At 45.1% G+C, this 26,262-nt stretch overlaps 1 protein-coding gene across 1 annotated transcript in view; it reads right to left on the bottom strand.

Moving 5' to 3' along the window:
• The window catches only part of IPPK (inositol-pentakisphosphate 2-kinase), a 350,009-nt gene that overhangs the window by 245,200 nt on the left and 78,547 nt on the right, over window positions 1–26,262 (bottom strand). The window contains exon 3 of the mRNA XM_078661382.1: window positions 10,870–10,965. Within this exon, the coding sequence (XP_078517508.1) occupies window positions 10,870–10,965 (96 nt within the window). The remainder of the gene's footprint in view (window positions 1–10,869; window positions 10,966–26,262) is intronic.

Raw genomic sequence — 26,262 nt, 5'->3', positions numbered from 1 at the left:
ACTCTGCAAAGGAGCCTGTGACTTTCTCCCTGGTGCACTTGGGGTTTGCTCCCCCTTGATTGGTCCTTTTGGGATAGACTTGGCACAGTGTTAAATACTAGTATTATTTTTTTAGAATGGACGATTGGGCCCCCTTTGAGGAGGAAGAGTATGCTTATTATTAAGAACGACCAAAGGGGCCCTACTTGGAAGATAATTTGGTTGATGCTCTGATGCCTCTGTCCCGCAGTCAGTCAACAGGGCAATTGAGACTGCTGTTCCCATTACAGTAAACCAGGCTCTGGCTGCCGCCCTCATACCTATTACCGCTCAATTGTAGAGTTTTGCTAGGCGTCATGGTTTTCAAAACCCTGTGACACCGAGCCCTATACCTGGTTCTCCAGATGCAACCCATAAACTGCAAGCCAAGTCCTTTGAATGGCCTCCTGCTGACGCTCTGGCTAACCTCACTCAGGGCCCTCTGGGTGATCATGGGTACACAGCTCTGTCAACTTCCACAGGTGCACAATCCAAGCGCAAGTGTGGTAAAGATACCGATACTGATACTACAAATATCAACTCAACTAATTCGGCGAAGAAGACTCATGCAGCCAGGCTACAAGTTTCAGCTCCAACTCCCTCGAAATTCCTTTACCTTTAACCCTCAAGACATTGTCCACTCACATTTGTCCAATTGGGCTCCTACCACCAGAGGTGTCCGAGAACCTCCACGAGAATCTTCATATAGGATTTGATAAGTAGGTCCACAACAGTTTTCAAGAAGAATGCCCCAGGACAGATATTCCAGACAAGGTTGCGAAAAGACCCCGAAAATCAACCCTAGCATGTTGACTATTCCTAAAGAAATTTGCTAACGGTCCAAAGAAGGGGTTGTCAAGACAAGCTGCTAGATTTAGCTGAGTCCCTGACAAAGATTTTGGAGATGACCTTTGTGGCCAAGGAAACTGGCTCCAGTGTCGACCCCGATATATTGGCTGACTGGACCCAACAGGCTATGTGCCAATTGTGCAGTGTCAATGGAAAGGCGCAAATCCCTCCTTATGCGAGTGGACTTAACTGAACTCACTTCACTGAGACAGGTCCCTTGTCTGAGGGTCACCTATTTGGAGATAAGCTGGTGAAGGATGTTTCCAAGTATGTAGGTACCTTTACTTCCTTGGATAAGACCCAATCCAATAGCAAAATAGTTTTTCAAGCTTGCCTTTTTAATAGGGGTGGGCTAGGCAGGGGCCACTCGCCAGGTCATTACTATTATCAAGGCCCTTCCAGAGGTGGATAAAGTCGTGGTAGAGGAGAGTGGCAAGACTCTACCAAGGGAGGCATTTTACTCCACCAGGCACCGATTCTCCCAGCGACACTTCAACAGAGGCGGTCACAGAGCGGGATTCCAAAGCCAAAGTTCTGCAAGTATGACCTCTTGACACCTCAGTAATTTCGTTGGGGGGTCGTGTTTAATTCTTTCTCCACAATTGAAGGATGTTTACACAAGATACATGGGTCCTGCAGACTTTTCTGGATTTTCACTTAGAATTCTATCAGACTCCTCAGCAAGTGTCATTCCCTCAGCAGTTACATTTTTCCCTACAAGAGTGCGTTTTCATAGTTGCAGAAATTGGGGACCAGTTGCAGAAGCGGGCAGTGGCATATTGAGACAACAGCGCCAGTTGTTTCTGCAGCAACGTCATCCAGGTTTGGAAAAGGGGAGGTGGACTCAGGTTGATTCTGAATTTGAGAGATTTCAAACATTTCATCACGTACAAGCATTTGAAGATGAAGGGTATCCATCTTTTAGCGGATCTGTTGCGGAAGGGGGATTGAATGCTCCGGCTAGACCTCAAGGATGCGTATATAACCATTCCAATCTTCCCTCCTACAAGCAATTTCTTCAACATCCGTTAGAGAGGCAGGTTGTTGGAATATTTAGTCCTTCGGGCTTTCTTCTGCACCATGGTTTTGCCGCGGTGTTTCGCCAAGCTGATGAAGCCAGTGATAGCCGAGAGTAGAGTGGGGTGGGGTGGAATGGAGCTCTGTGGTGTAGTGCGAGGTGGCGCAGTGTGGGTGTGCTTGGCATGCAGAGTCAGAGTAGATTGGCATAGTGTGGCTTGTGTGGACTGAAGTGGCATGAGTGCAGTTGAGTGGCATTGTGTGGGGTAGAGTGGAATACAGTAGGGTACAGTGGAATGGCATAGTGAGGAGTAGTGTAGAGTGGCATGGCGTGGAATGCAGTGGTGTGGAGTGGCGTAGAGTGATGCAGCATAGAATTAAGTGGAGCGGCATAGAATGGAGTGGTTAGTACAGTTATGCATGTAAGCAACAAACAAGAAATCAAACTAAAAATCAACGCAAAGCTATGAGGCAAAATGAGGATGAAGGACTGAAAAGCAACTAAAATAGGAATGCATCAGCAAGCGTCAAGAAGGTGTGCATGTTTTGTTAGTATGGCATTTATACATTATACCCATTGCAAGCAAAACCTAAAAACTAATCAAATTCAGGGCTGAGCCACTCGCAACAACTTTGGCAGGGGGACAGGTCTCCTCGGAGTCCTTAAATTGGCTGTGAGGGGACCTGCTGAAGGTGAAAAACCTGGGCCCAAAGTAAGAACTTAAGAAAAAATAGTTCCCGTCAATCTCACTTACCCAAGAAACTCAAAGTTCTCAAAAGTAAAAACAAATTTGTCAAAGTACCATCCATGTTCTCCACAGATAAACAATGAAAGAAATATGAAGGGACAGGCACTTGAACTTCCACTTTTCAAGTGTGCGATCTTCTAGTAGACAAACTCCAAAGGCAGTGATCAACCATGCCTTAAAATGCACCAATGTACTAAACTTTACACCACCCCCAGTACCTAGATGGCCCACGACAGCTTTCGCGGTGCTGAGTGAAATACCACCCTGAATTTGCCCTCCAGAGTTGTACTTTATGTGATCATGGTCCTGTGTATTTTGTGTTCCCTTCCGGACAATTCCCTACTATCTTTAACTCTCCCACCGCAACCCAGCAACCTCCCCGACTTGCAAATCTGCACAAACACCCAGTTGACATTAGAGGCAGAGTACAAGCCTGGGGGTGGACGGAGCCTGCATCCCTCTATACCCCCTCTCCCATTATTTTTTAGACCGGGGACTCCGTCCCCTTTCACTCAAGAACTGAGGCTTGGAGGTGCTGGCAGTATCACATTGTGCCCCAACACTGGTCACGTGTGTGTTCTAAACACTATAATGCATTGCATTCCTTAGCAATATGGTGGCAAGATGTTTCTAAAATGTCATACCCCCGGTAGCATTTTCTCTTTGTAGGTAAGATGGCATAGGAGGGGGATATCTTTAACTTAACTGTGAATGACCAAAAAAGAACATCATTAATTTGTATAGCCCTTATTGATGCAAAAATGCAGGTGCTTTGGTGTTTGAAGCTGATGGAAGAAGGCAGCTGTAAGAAGACAACAGTAAATCAGTAGCCTTTAAATGAAATGTGCTGGTGTATTTTTATATATGTGTTAAAGCAGTTTAAAATGCAACTGCAAAGTGCCGCGCATCTGTTAAAAAAGATTGTTATCGAGTCCTACGTTATCTATATGTAGAAAACTGAGGAAAGTTATACAAATTAAAACGAAAATCAAAAATGTTCCATTTTTGTGCTATCACATTTTTGTTGTTTTTATGTAGCGCAAATGCCCTAAGAAGGTCACTTTGGAGTGCTGATAAAATGAACACATGGCTGGAAAATATGACACAAGCTATATCAGTTACTTTAATGTATCACAAATAAATGCCTTTGACTTCCTTGCCAAATTTCAGACTGGATTACCTTTTTCTATATGAAGGAAGACTCTAGCCACATTATTTACTGGGATTGCTCCATACTATAGTAGAAATGCAGTGCATGCCTTGTTGGTGCTCTACAATTCTATTACTACAGACAATTTTCTTGATATGCATCAACGATCTACAACCTGAACAAACTGACAGCATTTGAGGTGCTTCTTGTGTCGGAGGTATCACAACACAAAAAGAGGATGGAAGGAATACTGAACATTGTCAAACATACACCCCCATTCACAGATCTAGATTAAATCCATTGCTTTTTTTGCTCACCATGCCGCCCCAGTTTGGACCCAGCCATATGTAGATCAGTGTTGACCCTGCTTTCCATGGGAACAGTTCAGCCCAAACAGCCAGGCCAGGTCCTCCCTGGATCGCTTTTGGGGAATCACTCCTCATCAGCTAGGCTAGCATGAATCCAGCAGCATAGCGAGCACGGGACCCACATCTGGGCATACACTTCCCACGTAAGACAACTATAGCAACACAAAAAGTTGATGGATGAAATGCTTAACATTGTCAAACATTCACCCCCAGTCACAGATCTGGGTTAACTCCATCATTTGTTTGCTCACCACACCACCCTAGTTTGGACCCTGCCATATGCAAATCAGTCTTGACCCTGCTTCCCATGTCAAGTCAAGTCAAGTCAAAAAGATTTGTATAGCGCGCTACATACCCATAGGGTCTCAAGGCGCTTGAGGAGGGGTGGGGAATTACTTGTCGAATATCCAGGTTTTAAGTTGCTTTCTGAATGCTAGGTGGTTCTGAGTGAGGCGAAGGTGAGTAGGAAGGGAGTTCCAAGTTTTAGCTGCCAGGTAGGAGAAGGATCTGCCTCCCATGGTGGTTTTGTTGATGCGAGGTACAGTGGCAAGAGCTTGATTGGAGGATCGTAGCTGACGGGGGGGGGGGGTGTAGAAGGACAGTCGTGTGTTGAGGCATTCAGGTCCAAGTTCGTAAAGTGCTTTGTGTGCATGGGTTAGGAGGCGGAAAGTAATCCTCTTATTTACGGGGAGCCAGTGGAGGGTTTTCAGATGACCAGAGATGTGTTCTTTACGCGGGATGTCTAGTATGAGCCTGGCTGAGGCGTTCTGGATGCGTTGGAGTTTTTTCTGGAGTTTTGCGGTGGTACCGGCGTAGAGGGTGTTTCCGTAGTCCAGGCGGCTAGTGACCAGTGCGTGGGTGACCGTTTTACGAGTTTCGGTGGGGATCCAGCGAAATGTTTTTTTGAGCATGCGAAGAATGTTGAAACAAGATGATGAGACGGCGTTGACTTGTCTGTTCATCGAGAGTGAGGAGTCCAGGATGATGCCCAGGTTCCGTGCGTGGTCTGTCGGGATGGGAGCTTTTCCAAGGGCCTCTGGCCACCAAGAGTCATCCCAGGCGGAGGGAGAGGTGCCTAAGATGAGGACTTCTGTTTTGTCGGAGTTCAGTTTCAGACGGCTGTGCTTCATCCACTCGGCTACTTCTTTCATTCCTTCGTGTAAGTTGGTTTTGGCGGTGTTAGGGTCTTTGGTGAGTGAGAGGATCAGTTGGGTGTCGTCAGCGTAGGAGATGATGTTGAGGTTGTGTTGGCGAGCGATGGTCGCAAGGGGGCTCATGTATACGTTGAAGAGGGTGGGGCTGAGTGAGGATCCCTGTGGTACGCCGCAGATGACTTCAGTGGCCTCTGACTTGAATGGTGGAAGGCGGACTCTCTGGGTTCTTCCGGTGAGGAACGAGGTGATCCATTCCAGTGCTTTTCCTTGGATTCCGACGTTTCTGAGGCGTTGTAGGAGGGTGCTATGACAGACTGTGTCGAAGGCTGCGGAGAGGTCGAGGAGGATGAGGGCGACTGTGTCTCCGTTGTCCAGTAGAGATCGAATGTCGTCAGTTGCAGCGATGAGCGCGGTCTCAGTGCTGTGTTTGGCTCGAAAGCCGGATTGTGAGGAGTCGAGGGATTTGTTGGTTTCGAGGAAGGCGGCGAGTTGATTGTTGACAGCTTTCTCGATGACTTTGGCAGGGAATGGAAGAAGTGAGATAGGGCGGTAGTTTTTGAGTTCGGTGGGGTCAGCTGTGGGTTTCTTCAGGAGGGCGCTGAGTTCGGCATGTTTCCAGCTTTCCGGGAAGGTTGCGGAGTTGAAGGAGCAGTTGATGACGTCTCGGAGGTGCGGTGCTATAATGGAGTCTGCTTTGTTAAAGATGTGGTGAGGGCATGGGTCTGTGGGGGATCCTGAGTGGATAGAGTTCATCAGACGGATGGTGTCCTCAGTGGAGATTGGCTTCCAGTCGTTGAGGATGTTTCGGGGGGGTGGGGGTCCTGCAGGGGGTTGGGTGGGTTGGTCTTCGGGTCGGTTGTCGAAGCTGTTGTGAATGTTTGCAATTTTGTTGTGGAAGAATGAGGCTAGGGAGTCGCAGAGGGCTTGAGAGGGGGTGATGTCGTTGGCCGAGGGGTTGGTGAATTCCTTGACGATGTTGAATAATTCCTTGCTGTTTTGGGCGTTGTTATCTAGTCGGTCCTTGAAAGCGGCTTTTTTGGCGGTCCGGATCAGTTGGTGGTGTGTGCGGGTGGCGTTTTTGAAGGCGTGCTGGTGGTTGGGTCTTTTTTCCAGGCCTTCTCAAGGGAGCGGCAGAGTTTCTTGGATTTCTTAAGATCATCGTTGAACCAGGAGGTCTTCTTGCTGCCTAGTTTGATTTGTCGTTTTTTCAGTGGTGCTAAGATGTCAGCGCTGTTGGATAACCATTGGGTGAGGTTGGTGGCTGCTTGGTCTGGGTTTGAGGAGTGGGCTGGGGGGTTTAGAAGAAGCGATGAGGAGATCTGGTCGATGGTGATTTTGTTCCAGTTTCTTTGCAGAGTGGGTAGGGGGTGGTTGTTGGAAGTGGGCTTGTTGTAGGTGAAGTGAACGCAGCTGTGGTCAGTCCAAAGGAGAGCTGTGGTGTGGCTGAAGGAGACATGTTTGCTGGAGGTGAAGATAGGGTCGAGTGTGTGACCTGCGATGTGGGTGGAGGTGGTGACAAGTTGTTTAAGTCCGAGGTTGGCAAGGTTGTCCAAAAGGGTGGTGGTGTTGCGGTCGTTGTTCTTTTCAAGGTGAAAGTTGAGGTCACCTAAAAGGATGTAATCCTCGGAGGGGTGCGCGTGTGGAGTGATTAAGTCCGTGATGTCTTCACTAAACTGTGTGGTGGCCTGTAAAGGAGGGTGCCTCTGAGTGTGGTTTTGGGGTCGATGTGGATCTGGAAGTGAAGGTGTTCAGAGTTGGCGAGATTGGCGTCTGAGCTGGTTGAGATGCGGATGGATTTCTTATGGACGATAGCGATGCCTCCTCCTGTGCCCAGACCGAACTGCCAGGGCCGTCCTCCCTGGACCGGAAAACATGCATCCTGGGTCCGCTTTCTGGGTATCACCCCCTCATCAGCCAGGCTAGCTTGAATCCAGTGGCATAATGATCACAAGACACACGCCTGGGCATACCTGTCCGACTTGGGGCGAGTCAAAACATTACAAGATGCCATCTATATGAGTCTTGTGTTTTCTTTGTAATTAATTTTGGTCAGATGAATAGGTCTGAGTAACTCTAGTTTACTTCTAAGATACATAAAAAGATACCACTTTTGAAGGAGTCCCACAGGACAATTGTTTTATTAATACAAACCTACCCTGGTCCACGTGGGCAGATAGGGTCGTCATTTGAAACCAAGTTAATGAGCAGCTCTCTCATCTGTGCTCACTAAAAACCGGTTCAAGGAGTAGCTTTTCTTCTACTGGGTTTGGTGCCTGCTTGACTATGGAGACAAAGAGTGGTGGCCTTTCCAGGTGTCACCTAACATTTACTTGTGACATTGCAGGCCCCTTTGAAGAAAATTAGGTCCTTTGGCCCACCACACTGGTCTCCCTGCCAGGGGAAGAAAAAAAAAAAGCCCCCCATTCCAAGGCCATTGTCCCTGCTCCGGGAACAGTTTTCATTTCTTTCATAGCTAATTCAGACCACGTACAGTCTGGGTAGTGGAAAGAGTGCTAATGCAACTTAGCCTCCAGCTGTTTCCAGCAGAGTAAAGTTAACTTTCTAAAAGTTAAAATTCCGAAATATTTAATGAAAATACAACTTGACCATTAAAATGGATTTTTATTAAATATAAAAATTAGTCACTGACTGGAGACTGTCGCTGGTACACAAAAATAATTATAGTTTGAAGCACAATCTAAACTTTGGCTTTTCATATATACCAGTTACAACATCGTTTCGGGCCTAGTCACTGGGGGTGGAATGTGCCATTTCGAATGTCACACATGTTCCATTCGTAAATATTAAGCACTCTCCCTTGTAGGCAGCAAGGTGTGCTTAGTGGGGACTTATTTCATATTTAAAATCACGATTTCCGACCTGCTAAAAGGAGGATTTTGACAGTTCTGTGAAGCAGGGCTCAAGCTGCTACTGTCAGGCTACATTGGATGGGCCTGAAGCGTTGTTTTCCCTGCCATAGTACTGGGTGGCACAATAGGTGCTGCAGTCACTAGGTGGCATTTAACTTTCCATCACAGGGATGTATTTCTGAATCATATACAATGGCCTTAGAGGAAAGCGAATTGGGTTTAAATCATTTTCTACATGTTTAAAGGGGAGCACAGGCATTTCCCACCTGTTTAGCAGGGGTAAAGTGCACAGAGTACTAAGGCCAGCAAAACAGATAAGGCAAACATTGGTGGCATTCATGCAAAACATTGTCATTTTCTACAGGGATGTATCCGTGTCAGTTTACCTCTCTTCAAGCAAGCAAATGACTAGGGTAAGAATAAAGATAAGAACAGCCCTTCACTGTGTGGGTGAATTAACAAATGTAAGCGTTAAGAAATGGGTGGGTGGGTGTGGATGAAGGAGAACGCAGAGGTATGAATGAATGTGCAGAGAAGGATAGGGCTTGCTGAGCAAACTAAATCACAAATGGGTGAGGGTGAAAGCAGGGCTGGGTGCGAATAAATGCATACATCTTTGGGTAATAAGGAATGCTTCCATGCATGCTTAAGTGAGAATGAACAAGTGGGTATGAATTAATACATATGAAGAAATGTGTGGATGTCAATGCAAGCACGCCGATGGATGAGGCTTACAAATGGACAGGTGCATAGATGTCCACTCTGGTGTGGGGAGAGGGTGGCATTTGAGATCAGATCTGGAAGGTTCAGTAAGTGAAATAATAATAGTCCTAAAAAAGCTCCTTTGTGCAATATTGAATAAAAGGAATTTTACTGGAAGAAATGTGATTTGGTTGTCCTAATTCTTGTGTGACATACCTTCAATTGAGAGTAGTAAGTTGCTAAGGCAGAGTGGGATTTTTCCTGACCCTTTAAATAGGACTTTGACACACCTTTAGATTTTTGTTCAGCAGCGTATATAAACTGCCTTGTATAATTGTGAACTAGTTAACTTCAGGGGAGTGGACTTCGCTTAATGCCTTAGTACCCAAGACGGGTCTACAAAAAATAACTAAAGGGTGGTTCTCATCAGGGGGCTCTGTCTACAGTGTCAGTGATGGTAGGGTTTTTTTTTATTATAGAAAAGTCAATGTATGAATGTATGATCAAGAACATGTATAAAATTGAAGTGCTGGATCAAATAAGGATTATGGGCCCCGAATGTCAGTATGGTAGAAACAACATCAGCAAAGAAAATAAAAGAGTGAATACGCACAAAAACATGGGAGCTTTGAATATTTAAATAGGACTGTAATGAATAACAGCTGTAAAGCTGGTAAATACGAACCTGTCCCACTGGGCAAAATACACTTCGTCAGAGATAGGTAGACATACAATAGTTGTCCTAGTGAATATGCCTGACCGACCTAGATTTATTATGTAGAGTAACATATAGATAGCTTAAAGGGAGAGTTTCATACCCTGATGTTTGCATTTAGTGCAAGGTTAACATGAATACAGGTAAACGATGAGACTCAACATAATTTGAATACACCTATCCTGTGACTGTAGACTAGAAGGATCAGCATTTACAGGAAGGCACAATCACTAGGCATATTTCCAGAAAAAGAGAGGCTACACACCAGAGAGGTGGGGGATGGCAGCCTTGGGGTAGTAAGGTATAATAATAAATGTTGATTAAAACATACCTGAACCTACGCTTCCAGCTCATGATTTGGTATATGTGAGTAAACTAGTTATCTTTTTTGCTTACACTTATCGAAAATAAAATGTGTTAAGTTGATAACCGCTGAGGGCGATCCAGTGGTGGGAGCAGTTCTATCAAAGAAGTGTTTGCTTGAAGCGGTGATCATAAGTTGAAGACTAACATTTTGTTCCAAATAAGTACTTGCTGTTGCACTGTCCCAAGAGGTGTAGAAATTTGGCTAATGTCTCCATCTGGTTTTACTAGGATGTACAGAAACTGGTGTCAGTCTTTAGTGAAATAAGGGGGGGCACCTTGAAATAAAAGTAGAGGAGATTAGTTTTAGAGAACTATTAAATAAGAGTCTCTTTAATCAGCAGGCGTCATTGATATCCCTCAGGTAGTTATAATATCAAGTTGAGAGAGCAAGAGTCAGAAAAGAACAATGTGGACCATTCAGAAAATAATGCATGAAAGTACCTAAAAAACTAGTCTTACCATTTCTGCTCAATTGTCTGAGTTAATGGCAATACAGACGAACGTGTTTATGTATATATATTTTCAAAGAGATCTTCCTCTCCTTTAGGAGGATATGAAATGTCGCTTAGTTTGCTTCATTTGGATACATTTAGCAGTGCATCTCATACCGGCTACAGTATCTTTATCACAGAGTTATGGACTCAAATTTAGCGGTTGGTGAAAGGATGATCATGTGAAATCCTCTTGTGGGGAAAATTTTACTTGCGAAATGAATTTGCCATTTTTTCACGAATATGAATCACCATGGAAAGGCAATATTTCAAATAGAAAAATGTGGAAAAAAGCAGCTTGCCGCAATTTGTTTCTTTTTTTTGCTTACACATCGCGGTAAACAAAATATTCATGAAAGCAGACTCAAATATACTTGCACACATTGTACAGAGTTGCTAGAAAAATGTTACAATAATTACCCCATAATGAACGTAGTTCTCTCCCAAATATAACTTCATGATGTGTTTCCCAAACTCCACTATGTTCTTTAAGTGGTGGAATATTTCCTCTGGTGTCTGAAAGACAAAGGACACAGGTCATGAACGAGAAATTGACAGCACAAATGTGAGGTCCTATCTTTCGTTTAAAGTATACATCAGTTTTTTAATTGGAAGATGAAATTAAACAATTTAAAAACAGAACAAGTTCACGTTTACGGCTGTGAAAGATACCAGAATGATATATTCTTTCTCAAACCGTTTTGTATATCAGTGTGGCCGTATCTTAAAGACTTTCACCAAAAACTGCATCAAAAGCTATTGCAAGAAAGACGTAAAATAGACATTACCAACCCCATTAGAAAAAAAAGCGTGTCCTAGGAAAAAGGAAATGGTTGTCATCTCGAGAGGCATTAGGCACGCTGGTAAATAATGGGGGCCAATCAGTGCTTTAGTTGAGCGCGGTGGTTGAAGGTTGGGCCCACACCGGCACTCATTTATGGGGACCGGCAATAATTTTTCCTCAATGGCTTTTGATCTAGAGGAATGGAGAGAAAACCACAAGGGGGAGAGGGGGGATTCAGGTAAAGAGAACGACTTAAAAGTAGTGGCAAAGGGGAAACGCAGGGATGAAAAGGAACCTGAACGAGTGGAATAAAGAGGCCAGGGAGTATTTGGAGATGTATTAACAAGCATTTACAATGCAATAGGTCTCGCATTGACGTGAGTTTGAGCTATTGACATTGCAAATAACAATGCCTTTTATTTTTGTTTGTTTTTTCAAAACATAAATAAAAGGCATTATTTACAATGTCAATAGCTCAGACTTGTGTCACTGCGAGGCCTATTGCATTGCAAATGCTTGTTTTCATTGGAGTCTAAATGAGCATCTTAATCTGTAGCTGCACAATTATTCTGACCTAATTTCAATTACTCCTGAGCATTTCAGGCTTTTTGTTTCTTTGTCGCCTCACACTTTTACTCGTGCTGCATTTTCACACCTGACAACTGCATTTTGCTTTGTAACTAGTTCCAAGGAAGGAGTAACAGCGAGCGTGTCCGAACAGCAACATAAGAAGAGGGACAGTAACGTCAAAGAGGGAGGCTGAGACGAGGGGCGAGAACAAAGGAGAGGACCCGCTTCCCTCTGGAGGTTTGAGGTTCAGCAGAAGAGAGGACAAGGGAAGGAACACTAGAGGGTGTGCTGTGATCCAAGGGAGAGGTTGAGACTAGGGAATAGTGGATCGAGCAGATTGCAGAGAGAAACGAGTATGTCGATGGGTCGGGCCACTATACTTTCGATCCCTATATCTGTCACAGAACGGACTGGGCGCCAACGGGCAGAGCAGCACAAACACAGTTAAACAAACAAAACAATAGCCAGTAGTAATGTTCTTGAAAAACCGGATGTTAAATCCCATACTTGCAAAGTTAAATGTGAAACTACAAGACCCAGACTGCAATACGCTGCTGCCCAAAAGAACAGGACTGGCATTAAGGGCCACCTAATGAATTTACCCACTTGGCAGCTAATATCAGTTTGTGAGGTGGGATAATGACGGTAATGTCCATCTGCATTTGATCAGTGATACAAATGTAGTAGCATGCAGGACCCTTTATAATAGCAGAAAGCGTCCTCCCTTTCGGTGTGTGATGTCACAGTCTGAGCCCACCCCCCCCCCCCCCACCTACCTTATTATGTTGTGCACGCCCAACCTCTGCTTGTCGCCAGATGCTCGAAGTGAAGGTGAGGCGACACAACTGCTTGTTGAAATTTTTTTAGGGAAGAACTACATAGAACTTTGCCCCAAAACCTGCTCTCGCAGTCAGACCAGCAGCAGGATGAAACGAACTATCCTAATGGGCTGAGCCCTCCCCTCCAATGTTGCGTGGGAGGGAGGCACTGCTCCAGACTGTGCCACACTGACCCTTGCCCGAAAAGACGAGCTGCCCTCCTACCATGACTGGGGGAATTTTAGGATGCTACACGCTAATGGTTCCTCTCCTCACCTGCCTGGAGCTGAGCGCAGTGATGCTGCGGATCAGGGTGCCCAGCTTTGAGGTTCCCGCCAGCTTACCGGCCCCGGCATCCTGCGCCAGCAGCCCCGGTAAAGAACTCAGAGTCTTGCCCACGATGTCGCTCATGGTCAGGCAGCAGCTGTCAGCGGAGCCAGAAGTAAACAAGCGGCATACGAGGCAGGAGCAGTCTGCTACCGGCATGCGCCATCTTTTGCCTTAGCTACTTCCGGTTACAATTCATACACTAAACTTTATCAGTCAGCTTTAGATAGCAAATTAACGAAACGAACAGAGCGGGTACAGAAACGTGCCAGCAGTGACAGAAAATAAACAATAGTAACAAAACTGCAATACAATGAAAGTATGCAGTACTTTCAAACATTTACGCCTTGCTTTTCGTCAATACAAAAGAATGTTTATTTTAACATCCGCAGATGGTTCAAACACACCAATATACCAGAAGAATCTGTACTGCTCGCTCGGGGAATTCTTCAAGAAGCAGGGACAAAGCTGCGTAATTGCTCTGCAGCTAATCAAATGCCGGTTGGCGTCAGTACAGCCAATGACGAGGTTAGGCCACGAAACCGAAACCACTGTTGTAGCGCAGGAGACGCCGTCGCCGTGTACGTTGGGTGTCCCTGCGCAAGCTGTGATGAGAAGAATCGCCGAGCCGAGGTAGGGGATGTGTGGGTAAGCGCTGGGGGGATGTGTGGGTAAGCGCTGGGGGGGGGGCTGTGTGTGTGTGTGTGTGTGTGTGTGTGTGTGTGTGTGTGTGTGTGTGTGTGTGTGTGCACGCGGGGGGGAGGAGGTTCTCTGTGTGTGTGTGTGTGTGTGTGTGTGTGTGTGTGTGTGTGTGTGTGTGTGTGTGTGTGTGTGTGTGTGTGCTTGCGTGTGTGTGTGTATGCGTGGCTGCGGGGGGGGTTCTCTATGTGTGTGTGCGTGCGTGTGTGTGTGTATGCGCGGCGGGGGGGTTCTCTATGTGTGTGTGTGTGTATGCGCGGCGGGGGGGTTCTCTATGTATGTGTGTGTGTGTGTGTGTGTGTGTGTGTGTGTGTGAGAGTGTGTGTGTGTATGCGCGGCGGCGGGGGGGTCTGTATGTGTGTGTGTGTGTGTGTGTGTGCGCGTGCGTGTGTGTGTGTCTGCTTCCAAGGAGCCATGGGAGACAGGAAGCGCGCGTGACCTGATCCGTTTACGCGCGCGTGCACATCACTTGTTTCCTGTCTCCCTTGACTCCTTGGAAGCAGAAATGATTACAATAGAGTCTCGCAGCGACGATCGGTTCGCGATCGGTTCGCAGTGCGAAACCTAAAAAGGCGTGAGGTGGAATCATGACTGTTTAGCTGTGGTATTTTAAACTCGATCAATATAATATCTCTGGCTGTGGACACAAGTGTTTATTATTTTACAACATTTAAGCGCCGGGGCAAATATACTCCATGTAGAGATGTATAGGTCTCTGTGACCAACTCCAAATGTGCATAACATCACTAAAGACTATAGCAACATGCTAGCAGTATCCTTCGCATACTATAAGAATACCACATTCCTAGCATCCAAAGAAAACAGCCCCACATAAATTACCATTTAATTAGTCCAAAGGAATGCAATGTATTTAGGCATTTCTGTGGCCCAAAGTTTCAAATATGTCTTGGATCAACAATTCTAGTTAGCCTGTTGAAAATGGGCACAAATCTTAAGTACCCGGAAACCTCTCGACAACAAAACTGCATCTTACCACTTTCTAAGGTGACATATTCAGGATGCTTTGTTTGTACACAATTCACATAGACATAGGACAAAACATAATATTTAGTGGCAGCTCGAATTTAATCTAGCCTTCTCCAAGAAGGATCTTTGAACTTCCTAGCAGGATAGTTGTTTTATCAGGATACATCAGACTGTTTATATATGTGTGCATTCTTATAAAGAGCACTCACCTCCAAGTATTAGCAAAATGATACTTGAAAAACAATAGAAGACAAGCTTTAACTTACATCAAACTAAAGAAAAGAAAAACAATTTAACACGTCAACAAGCACAAACCAATGAAATGACAGCGCCAAATTAGTTTAGTTAGGTCCAGAATGGGCCATGATGATTCTATAAGCTGAAAATTATAGAGTGCAAGGCACAAATAAAGGAGTGGGCAATTCTAAGGACTGAAGGCAAAAAACACGAAAGAAAGAAGAGAAATGTAAAACCATCGGGAGCTTAGAGGGAAAGAGCTCAGAGGAGATTATGCACTATTTTGAAAAACGGTGATAAGGCGGCTTTCAAAGCTGAGAGTTTCTAGTTTTTTCCAAAAAATGAATAGAGATTCAGACTGTCAAAGTTTCATTGAGAGCACTGTTTGATCATGGGGTATTCAGTTTTCTCAGGCTTTAGTTTCAGTAGCTTTTATGCCATCCAGTCCTGAATCTCCTGCATGCATAACTTTAGGGTAGGTATGTTCCGAGTTGATGAAGCCCTCAGGCAGATCTGGGTATCATCTGAATACTGATGAATGGCACACCTGATCTTTCATTAAAAATAATCAATGGTTCCATGTAAAGATTAAACAGTACTAGGGCTAGAATGGATTTTTTGGGAGACTCCATATGTCACAAGTGCAAGCGTAGATGACCGACTAGCAATTCTTATTATTTGTTTTCCATTGGTTAGGTAAGAACGGAACAATCTGAGGATCTCCGCTTCGATGCTCATGTGGGTCTCCAAGAGGTGAAGGAGCCGCTAGTGATCTATGAAAGCGACAGATTAAATCCAGAAGGACAAGAATACATGCTGATCTGTTGTCTAACATACACAGGATATCTTCCAAGATTATTAGGGCTGCAGTTTCAGGATTACAGTCAGTCCGAAAGCATTTTTGCTAGGGACACAAGGAGATTGTTGACTCCAATGTGCTTGTTAAAAGTGAATGTCATACATTTCTCTATGGCTTTTTCACTAGCCAGAAGAGGTTGATCAAAGGTAGTCAGTTGTGATTTCAAGCAGATTTTGTTCTTAAACAGAGAAGTTTTTTTCAGTTTTTTAAGAGTATGGGAAGACTGTTCCACACAGTCAGACTGACCACTGGGAATAAAAGCCCGGCATCTATTTTTCCAGGAAAAGTGACCTGAATCTGTGTCTCATCATGAGAGAGATACTTACTACGGTCAAGTCAACAAAGAATATTTCAAAGATTTTTCATGTACATTGAGCAATATAGGCAACATCAAGCCCATTAAGTATCCCAAAAAGGAACAGTAACTGAAATGACATTAAAATTCATATGTACCTGCTGACTCACTTCCAGAATGTTGTGTTCTTCTATTGGTGATGTGAGTGTTTTCTGGCCCTTCCCTTTGGTAATCATGAGTCTGTCTTTCGAGTAAGAGGGCAGTCCTAGGTGTATAGTGCGGTTTGTGTAGAGGTGGGTGAGCCACTGAAAGCTAGAGCCAGACTCGACGTTAAAGCCTGGCTCTGACTCAGCTTGAGATCCTGTTGAAGCTCGAGACCAAAAGCAAGTCAAGCTTTAATGTGGATTCTGCCTGCCACCCACCCTCTACCAGGGATGTGGCGTTAGGGCCAGAGCTGCTGACTGTGGGAACTGGGGAACTGGGGAACTGGGATTGAGTCTCAGCATCAGCTAAACATTCTGAGAGTCTAGGCAAATCACTTAAGTTACCCATACCTTTAAATAAAAAAAACTAAGGCGACCTTGTGTAATGTAAGAGGTGCTCATGTAAAACACTAAAATACCGTAGGTCGAGTTCGCACTATACAAAAAGTGCAGAAAAATGCACAAAGAAAAAACAAAGCGTTAAAGGAAAGAGAAATAGATACCCATTTAGTGGCTGATTTGTACTAAGGGAAACCAGAAAATCACAGCTTCACCACTTAAAATATTTACTTAAGATCACACAGTTTATTTAACCAAAACTCCTTTTCCTTCATTATCGGAATTGAAAGCACTATCAAATATGTGAGTGCAGAATGCCAGTTGTACAAAAAACTATTGTGTGATTTAACAGACTATAATGTTGATCTATAATAATCTGGCAAAACACACAAGATGATGAACGGAATGTTGCACAATGGCAAAACATTCACCCCCAGTCACAGATCTGGGTTTAATCCATCGTTACATTGCTCACCAAGCCACCCAAGTTCAGACATGGCCATATGCAAATCAGTCTTGACCCTGTGCCTCATGGGAACAGTCCAGACCGAACTGCCAAGTCATATCTTCCCTGGACCAGAATCAAGCGTCCTAGGACCGGTTTCTGGCTATCAGCCGTCTTCAGCTAGGATAGCTTGACTCCAGTGGCGTAGTGAGCACGGTACCCACGTCTGGGCATTCCCTTCCCACATAGGGTGAACAGCAAAACACACAAGATGATGGACGGAATGTTGCACAATGGCAAAACATTCACTCCCAGTCACAGATCTGGGTTTAATCAATCGTTTTTTTGCTCACCACACCACCCCAGTTCAGACATGGCCATATGCAAATCAGCCTTGACCCTGTGCCTCATGGGAACAGTCCAGCCCGAACTGCCAAGCCATGTCTTCCCTGGACCGGAATCAAGCATCCCAGGACTGTTTTTTGGCTATCAGCCATCTTCAGCAAGGATAGCTTGACTCCAGTGGCGTGGAGAGCACGGGACTCACGTCTGAGCATACCCATCCCACTCGGGGTGACAAATGCAAAAACAACAGTTGATGGAGTCAAGCTATCCTGGCTAAATGCGGCTCATAAAATCCACTGGGTGTGCAGGAAAAGTTAAGGAGGAAGCCCTCAGCAGGGGTAACACCGGTTGCAACACAGCCCCTGCAGTGCCGGGGGAGGGAGGCATCCAAGCAATCGATCTAAAGCCTGCGAATATATAGGAGTTACTGGGGCCCTTACTACATTCGCCTGGGGGTGGTGGTTATCACCTTCGTTATGCCACTGGCCCTCCCGCGCACCCACCTAAATCCCTTGTTAACCCCTCCCTTTACTTCTGCCATATAACCCAGCGCCCCTAACTCCTGCCAGGGGCCATCATGCGGTGGAAGAATAAACGAGGCTATCTCCTCCTTGACACAACCCCCACCTCTCCCCGCAATCAATCTGCAAATTTCATCCACACCGTCTGCTTCCTATCCATGACCTGTCTCCTGCTTTTCATTTATCCATGGTGCCTAAGTCTCCTTCTAGTTCATTCCCCAGCATTGCATTTTCCGTATGGACCTCGCCTCCGTGCCCTAAAACCGTATTTCTCTGATATTCTCACTCACTTTGTCTCTTGGGGACCCTTTGAGTTCATGATGCACATGCGCTGTCTTCTTCCCGTTTCCCTTAATCCCTCCTTGATGGAGGGGTGGGGGGTGGAGGGGGGGGGGGTCAATCACGCAGTTGCAAAACTGAGAAACTAGCCGACTCGTACTTCCGATCTGAGCACACGAGGCGCCGCCTGCTCTCGGAATCAGTCAGTGAAGCCGCGCAGCTAATTTGTGTGTTCAGGATTATTCTTGCGCTTTATCGCGTCTCACAGGAATTCGGTAAGAAGCAGCACTCATTATTGGGCCGGGAGGGCACGCGTTTAAAGTACTTCAGGAAGCGTGGAGCCAAGTGCAAGATGATATTGGAAAGTAAGGCAAATATCCTGTGTCCGCTCAGTCACTTCATAACGTTAACTACATCGACTTGGCTCATTGCGAGCCAGCCTCCTCCACATGGTATGTGTGCCCTTGGGAGGAGCACATACGCGAAGCGGCAGCTTAGTTGCCATGACGACAAAATGCAAACAAAATAGCGTCGGACTGTCCACAGTCCCGACGGGCACGCGCATGAAGTTTGCTTTGGACAAATGGCTAGGCAGCCATCTTTGTCCATGCAGACGTGTGTATGTAAGCCCTCGGGAGATTTGATCGCAAAAGGCACTCGCATGGCGAGAGCAGCGCATGCGCTGCTTTCGCCAGGCGAGACCTAAAAAATTTGAACATTTGAGAAACAGTGTAAAACCATTAAGGGCAACATGTAAAATAAATCAGGAGCAGCATTCTTAAAAAGGTTAAAAAAAAATGCACCAGCAGCTCTATGATCCTGCACTGGTATAGATTTCAGACTGTCAGGATTTTGCAATAGTCATTTGAAAATCTGCACAAGAAATGCAAAGTCACATGTTAAAAACATTTTCTTGTTTTCTTTTTCCAACAAAAAGAAGTATTTTACACCATGAAGAAAAGTCACTTCTTCTCACCGCCCCTTTTTAGGATGCGCTTGGTTCCCATCATAGAAAAAGTTGAATTCATGCCCTTGTCAGAAGTAAATTCCCTACCTTTAAAGGGAATCGAGAGACTTGGTGAATAATAACCTTAAACTTCTATGTTTGTGGGTGGCCGCAAACTCACTGGGCATTACTTCCCGCCTATCAGCCTCTGTGAGTAAATGTGTTCACATCAAAATCCTAATGCAAGTATATAATTTTATATATGCAAAATCATATTTTGCATGTGTAAACCAAAGTTATATGCGTAAATAGCTTTGAGAATTGGGTTTTGAGCATTTTGACTGACAGTATCTGGCAGAGTTCTTCCAGCTGTAAAATGTAAACAGGCCATTGATCCAGCACTTCATACATACTCCTAATTAAAGCAAACTAAGGCACGGTAAAATGAAGTTATCTAAATAAGAATAAAACATTCTGGTCAAGTAGAGAAGGTGAAACAGTGAGCGGTCTGGTTGATCCTCAGATGTCAATGAACCACAAAAAAATTCTGGGTTTGTTTACAAGTTTACAATAACATTTTGTGATATTACCCCGCACCTGGCGATCGATGCAATGGCACCCGTATTGCAAAGGGCGATTATAGGTAGTCCACCCCCTAGATACTCTCTAGCTATCCACAGCAAACTGCACACTCTAGGCAAGGACCAAGCTAGGCAGACGAGAGGGCCAGCACGTTCTACGTTCTCCTTTGCTCCCACTCCGCCAACACCCACGAATTCCGGCCACAAATGAACCAAAGGCTTTATCCCAGCTGTGTGACAGGGGCCTTGTAAAATGGGGAGAACCATACATAAATAAGAGAGTTCTGAGCCCGGACGACTTCGTCGGTGCCACACAGCGCACCCCTTTAGATGCCTTCCTATATTACAAACTAAAGAATGCCTTATGGGCGCACTTTTTATTTGTTTTACTTTTTGTTTTTTATGAGTTCCCCACACAATAGGTGCCTTGCAGAGCACTGGACACACACTTGACGGCCACCTCGACGACAGCTGATAACTAAACTTTATCGGGCAGCGTTAAAGTACACGCCTGTGACAGCACAATCTGCATGCATAAACTGGGAAAGGGATATGCAGCATGAGATCTCAGAGAAAATGTGGTCTTTTAGCTGTACCCAAACCGGCATGATATCCCCGAGCAGTAGGTTTTGCATCATACACTATAAAATTCTCCACGAGCATAGCACACCCCCAGATCTTTCCATAAACATGGCCAGAGGGAAGCTACAAATTGAGCAAGATGAGGTCAACCAGGGCTTAACTTTTTGCACTAAGCATGGTTCTGTCAAGCTGTCTATAAGGAGGATGTACTGAAGGCACTCTCCACCATTGCAGCTTATGAAAGGTCTAGAGACGCAAGAGACACTGTACTGGTGTGGGTATGGAACATTCCAGCATCCTACCGCCAGCAAAGTGCTCCAGTCCTAATGCAGGCGCATAGACTGGTAGCTTGCTATTGGAGCATAGGATGGTCACCAAAGTACAAAAACTGGATTCAATCACTTATTTACTGCGACAATCTGAATTATATGTCACTATTCTTCCACTTCATCCTGGCTTAGACATATATGGTGCCCCCTCAAAACCTTCCTAATGATGACAGCCGAATGATACACATGACTAAGTGGCGGAGCGCCCTGCAACAAGCTGTGGAGTGCAGCGCTGTGAAAGCCCCAATGAAGGCTTGATACCCACTGCCATATACAGGGTACTGATTGGTGGTTTGGGGGAACGACTACAGAGAAACATTCATGGGCTCCCATCTCACCCATGTGACGAAGGTACAGATTTACTGCTTGTGACTAATGATTATGGTCCAGTGGTCCTTTCTGTATGCCTGGTCTGTTAATGCGGTTACTTCTCTTGTAACCTGGCTTTATGTTTCGGGTTTCCTAGTATCAATAAAACCTTAAAACAAAACTAAATGAACGTGAAAACATTCACACCTTTATCCAAGGGAATCATAAAGGAAAATTGATACATTCCAAAACATGCGGGTACTGCAGATTGAACAGTCCCTCTTTGCCTTCAAAACATTGTGTAATTTGAAGGACTTTTTTGTCCACAATAGACCAAAACCATCACACTCCAAAAACGGTGTCACACTAAGCTGGGTCCCTCCTCCTATGGTTGGCCATTTTCCATGTTGTCATTGTAATGTTTATGAACTGACAATGCGGGTCAAAGAGACTGATGTTGGTTACAACACACAGCGGTGGATTTATAAACATGCAAACTATAACACTAGAACTGCATCAATTTGATCACGTCACTGCAACTTGAAGTATGTAGGAATGACACTAGCGCAGCCACAACCCATATCAATGAAAGAAGGATTACTATACAGTGTCGACATTTAAACTGCTTTTATGGTTTTCCTTAAATACCAGAGTTGATACACTTTTGGAGAGCTGTAATGGGTCGAGTCAACAATACTGGTCTGTATTTACCATGAGAGAAAGAAGTTATTGACCTGGGTCACACTCCAAAGAACCACTTTAAGCATACCCTGTAATGTCTTTTGGATGTTTTGATCCCTTGGAGTTACTCAACAACACTCGTTTTATTTACCTTGGTAGAAGTTATTCACCAGGAGGTCTAGGTAAAAATAGGTCTTTATTTTCCCCTGATAATATCTCTAGACCACTGAGGTAGAACTATTTTCTCTCAGGAGGATTACTAGATATACAGTTAATGAATGACAATAGCGCTTGCAAACATTGGAGCTAATTATACAATCCTCCTAATGGGACACTGGAGTCTGCAGTACAGATATTACAGCTCATGTGCCATCATCATGCACGTCCCAGTGACATAATCCAATGCTGAGATCTTCCATCCGGATATATTTTGGGACAGCGACAGCGGCACGATGCTCTCATTACAGGAGGTTTGGATCAGTTCAGCGACCACCAGCGGGGCAAGTAAGTGACTGACACTGGTGGGACTTCATCAAGTTTATTGATTCACCTTCATGTTACACTACTTTCACTTATATTTTACATGATACCAAGTCAGTCTGGATGCCCCCCAAGTCCTAACAGGCCTTTTTACCTTGTACTTAGAGTAAGCTACAGAGATATAGATAAATTGGAATGCGGACAATATGCATATAAGAGGTTTTCCAATACAGCATTAAGGGCCACATGTACAAGGTAATAGTTTGTGATTTCCAAATAGCGAGTCTTTTAGATTCGCTATTTGGTAATCGCAAACAGCAATGTACAAAAGTGTATATGACACATTTAGCGTTTCCCAGTGGGTTGCAAATAGACCTACCTTATGAATAATAATGAGATAGGTCTTGGTTTGTGACCCATTGGGAATCACCAAAATTACACGGATGGTGGCCTGCAAAGGTCAGCAGACCCCTATGTCTGCGATTGCTTTTAAACAAGGCAATCTTTTTTTGGGGGGGATGGGATAAAAGGGCTGCATAAGAAAGTGTCTGGTTTTTTCCCTGCAAACGGTATCGACGAAGGGTTTGTGGTGCTAAAATCACCATCTTCCCAGCTTTCAGGAAAAGGCAGACTTTTGTCAGAAAACTACAATTTTCCACACAGTTTTGGTATTTTACTGGGACATAGCCTATTTTTCCTATTTTATGTGCTATCAACCTTCTTCCAGTTAATGGTAGAAATGGGTGTGAAACCAATATTGGATCCTGGAAAGCTAAACATTTCTGAAAAGTGGACAGAATCTGGAATTCTGCAAGTGGTCATATGTGTAGATCCTTCAAGGTTTTCCTATAGAAAGCAACAGTTGAAATGAAAGAATATTGAAATTTAGATGGAAAAAACAGCCATTTGTACCTACATTTCCACCTGTAACCTTCTAACTATGGTAGATTTTTGAAAGCTATATATCATTACGTCCACAGGACCCTTCTGGTTGCAAGGATATATGAGGCTTGTAGGTTCATCAAGCACCAAGCAATAACTGAGCTGCACCTTGCATTGTGTATCGGATATTCAGTAATTAATATGATAAAATATAAAGAGTGAAAAATAGGTATCAATGAAACCTATGTATTTCTGAAATGGGAACAAGATATGGAGTATAGAAGCAGTGGTTAGTTCTGCATCTCTGAATTTGTGGGTGCCGATATTAGCATGTGAATTAGAGGGTATTGTCAATAATGACTTTTTTTTACATACGGTCTTACATTTGGAAGCAGTGGCGGCTGGTATTTGAAAGCGGTGAGGAGCAGAGGGGGGTTGAATTAAAAATTAAAATAAGAGTTGCGGGGGGAATGAATAAAAAATTAAAATAGTCACTTACCTGTCTGCCGACCGCAGTCACCTCCTTCTCTGGGTCCTCTTCTTCCCGCTTCCAGAGCAGGAAGCAGGGAGTACCTGGCTCCAAGCCTCCAGATAGCCAATCACAACACTGCAATGCCGCATTGTGATTGGTCTGTGCACCGTGGATCGGCGCTCAGCCAGAGAATGGGCGGCTGGGCATGTTCCCCATAAAGGCTGTAATGCAGCCTGCATGGAGAACATGTAAAGTGCGCATAATGGTTTGCCCGGCCCGAGACGGCCGGTCAAAGCATCCAGCACACTTTTTGAGTGGGCAAACCACTCCTCCCCTTCCCTGTAAGCAGAGCAGAGCAGCCCGCCCCTACACAGCTGAGCAAGGGGAAAAATTTAATTATAATAACATTGAGTTATTATCATTTTATTATTTCCTTTTTTTTACCTTCTCAGTGGAGCCTTAAGTGCTTGGAAGGCAGACATGCATAGAAAGACACTGGTAATATCGCTTGCTATACTTCTGTGTTCCTCTAAGTCTCCCGATAAAAATGGCACCTTACTTGTGTGGGTAGGGCTAGTGTCTGCAACAGGAAACGGCAAAAAACGCAACTTGGACACATCAAACTTTCCCACTAAAAACGGACCCTTTTTAGGTTTTGCCTGGCGAAAAGATGCGCTCTGCGCATCTTTTTCGCGCAGGCGAAAACCTGATGAGAACTGTAGTGTGGGTTTGGGTCGGCCCTCGTCATTCATTGGCTGGCTCCATAAATGGAGCCTAGCCATTGGACGAGGGGCCTGTCCGTCAATGCCGGACCAGATTCGGGGGCGTTCCCGAGATTCTTTGGCTTTTGCCGACGTCACGCGACGTCAGCCGAAAGCCGGGAACGCCCCCGAATCTGTTCCGGCATTGCCGGCACCCGCCTTCCTGCTCCGGTGTCTCCCGCCGTCCGTGTCCTCTCCCGCCCCCCTCCCCCCGTCCCTCTCGATGAACAGCTTCTTCCGTTATTGATCAATTGTTTACTTGTGATAGAGTGCCCGGCGCCCGTGATTGGACGACGCTCCGCCACCCCGGACCACTTCGAAGAATTCTCCCTTTGCGCTATTGACCCGTAGTTTGAGTGATTATTATAGCGCCGGCATGTGCAGGTAGGGGGACTCGCGCCGCTGGCGCACGCAGCTGTTTACATTCGGTGTTTCTGCACCGTTGTGGCTTGTGTATTGTGTTCAGTATAGTGCCTACACCGCCCAAAGCTCTTACTACCTCTATTTTTAGTGTGATCTTTTCGATCAACCGGCGCTGGTCACGGCGGGACGTCCTTTTCATGGCGGGGGCATCCCTTGGACCCTGAAATGATGCTTTAGTAGGGTCGGTTTTGCACAGTTTTCACCGGCTTAAGTCACAGTTACTATCGTCTAAAGAAAGAAACGGTTGTTTTAGGAGCGAGACTATCCTACATTCAGAAACAGTGTTTTTAGGTAGTTAGGGCAGCATGTCTTAAGAATGTCCTAAACCATTAAATTGTGGTCGATTCATCAAGGAGACCTCCATGTTGGAGTCAGGCAAAATCCTTTGCAAGTCAAGTCCAGAAATGCTAAAACTGCCTTAAACCTGTGAGAGGCCCGAGTTATACAGAGCTATACAATCCTATGACATTTGGGCCTTATTTACAAGTAATTTCCCGACATTTAAGACAGACTAACAGCTGTGCGTTGAAACTTTCGAAAGATTTTCTGAGGGTAAAACCCTGCATGGATCAGGCCGTTTCACCTGGCTTATGGCAGCCATAAAACGGTCTTAAATCAGGATATCCCCTTCATTACCTGAAGAGGATGTGGATTAAGGGCTAGAGCAGCCGACTTTTGACGCTCAACATCCTGTGATTCTGGGCACATCCCTGAATCTCCCCGTGCTTAACAACATGAATGTGTCCGTCTGGATTGCACTGGGTGCACATGTAAAGCGCTCTGATACCTTCGGGTCGAGTTCGCGCTATATAAAACTGAAAAAAAAAAAGAATATTTTATGTCTGTCCCAGGCATGGGTGACCCCGCGTTGACCCCTGGGGCCCCGACTCTGATACCCGGCCGTATATTCAGCATATTCACATACGATACGTTTACGAGCAGTCAGTTCTTGAAAAGCTGACAGCCTCTGCCCTTCCTGGCCCAGTGCTTGCGTTTGAAGCGCAATGTACATTAGAGCACTGCACGGCACGTGGGCAGTAAACAGTCCTGAAGTTACCCAGTGGCTGCAGGAAGCTTCTCTGCAGCATCCCTTGCAGCAGTGTGTTGCACCTTTATATCCACACTTTGGTGTGGGTAAGTGCACATATGTCTTTGCCTACCGACTTCGACCTTTATTGCAGCGTCCCGTGTGCATTTGTTGCAGAAAACATGCCGCCACCCCAGGGCACGGCAGGAGTGTCGCCCCCTGCAGGTAGCACTGCACACAGGAGGGGCTTGCCTGGTGGCGTCCACTGTCAGGAGCTCAGTCACACCACGTGGTACTGTCATCACTACATTTGTGTACTTTCCGGTTCCATTGGCTTGACTGAGAAATCTATGCATCGTGTATTTTATGCTCCTGAAAAATCAATTTACTGGTTGGCAATTGGCACAGCAAGGGCGATCCACGCTGACCACAGGACTTTGGTGGCTGACTTGGAACCCTTTGTTTCAGTTTAAAAGTAAACATTTTATTAAGACATCAATAAAACAATTATACCAAAAATAACATTGTACAATATGATGAAATATCCATAGGTTAAAAACTGTGAATTCTTTACAAAGTTGTATAATAAAATTTGAAACTCATGTCACCAAAAAATGGAAGATATTGAAAGA

This window comes from Lissotriton helveticus, chromosome 9 (genome assembly GCF_964261635.1).
Source record: "Lissotriton helveticus chromosome 9, aLisHel1.1, whole genome shotgun sequence".
Lineage (NCBI taxonomy): Eukaryota > Metazoa > Chordata > Amphibia > Caudata > Salamandridae > Lissotriton > Lissotriton helveticus.
Note: the sequence above shows the minus strand (reverse complement) of the source record. Positions and strands in the feature narration are given on the sequence as shown.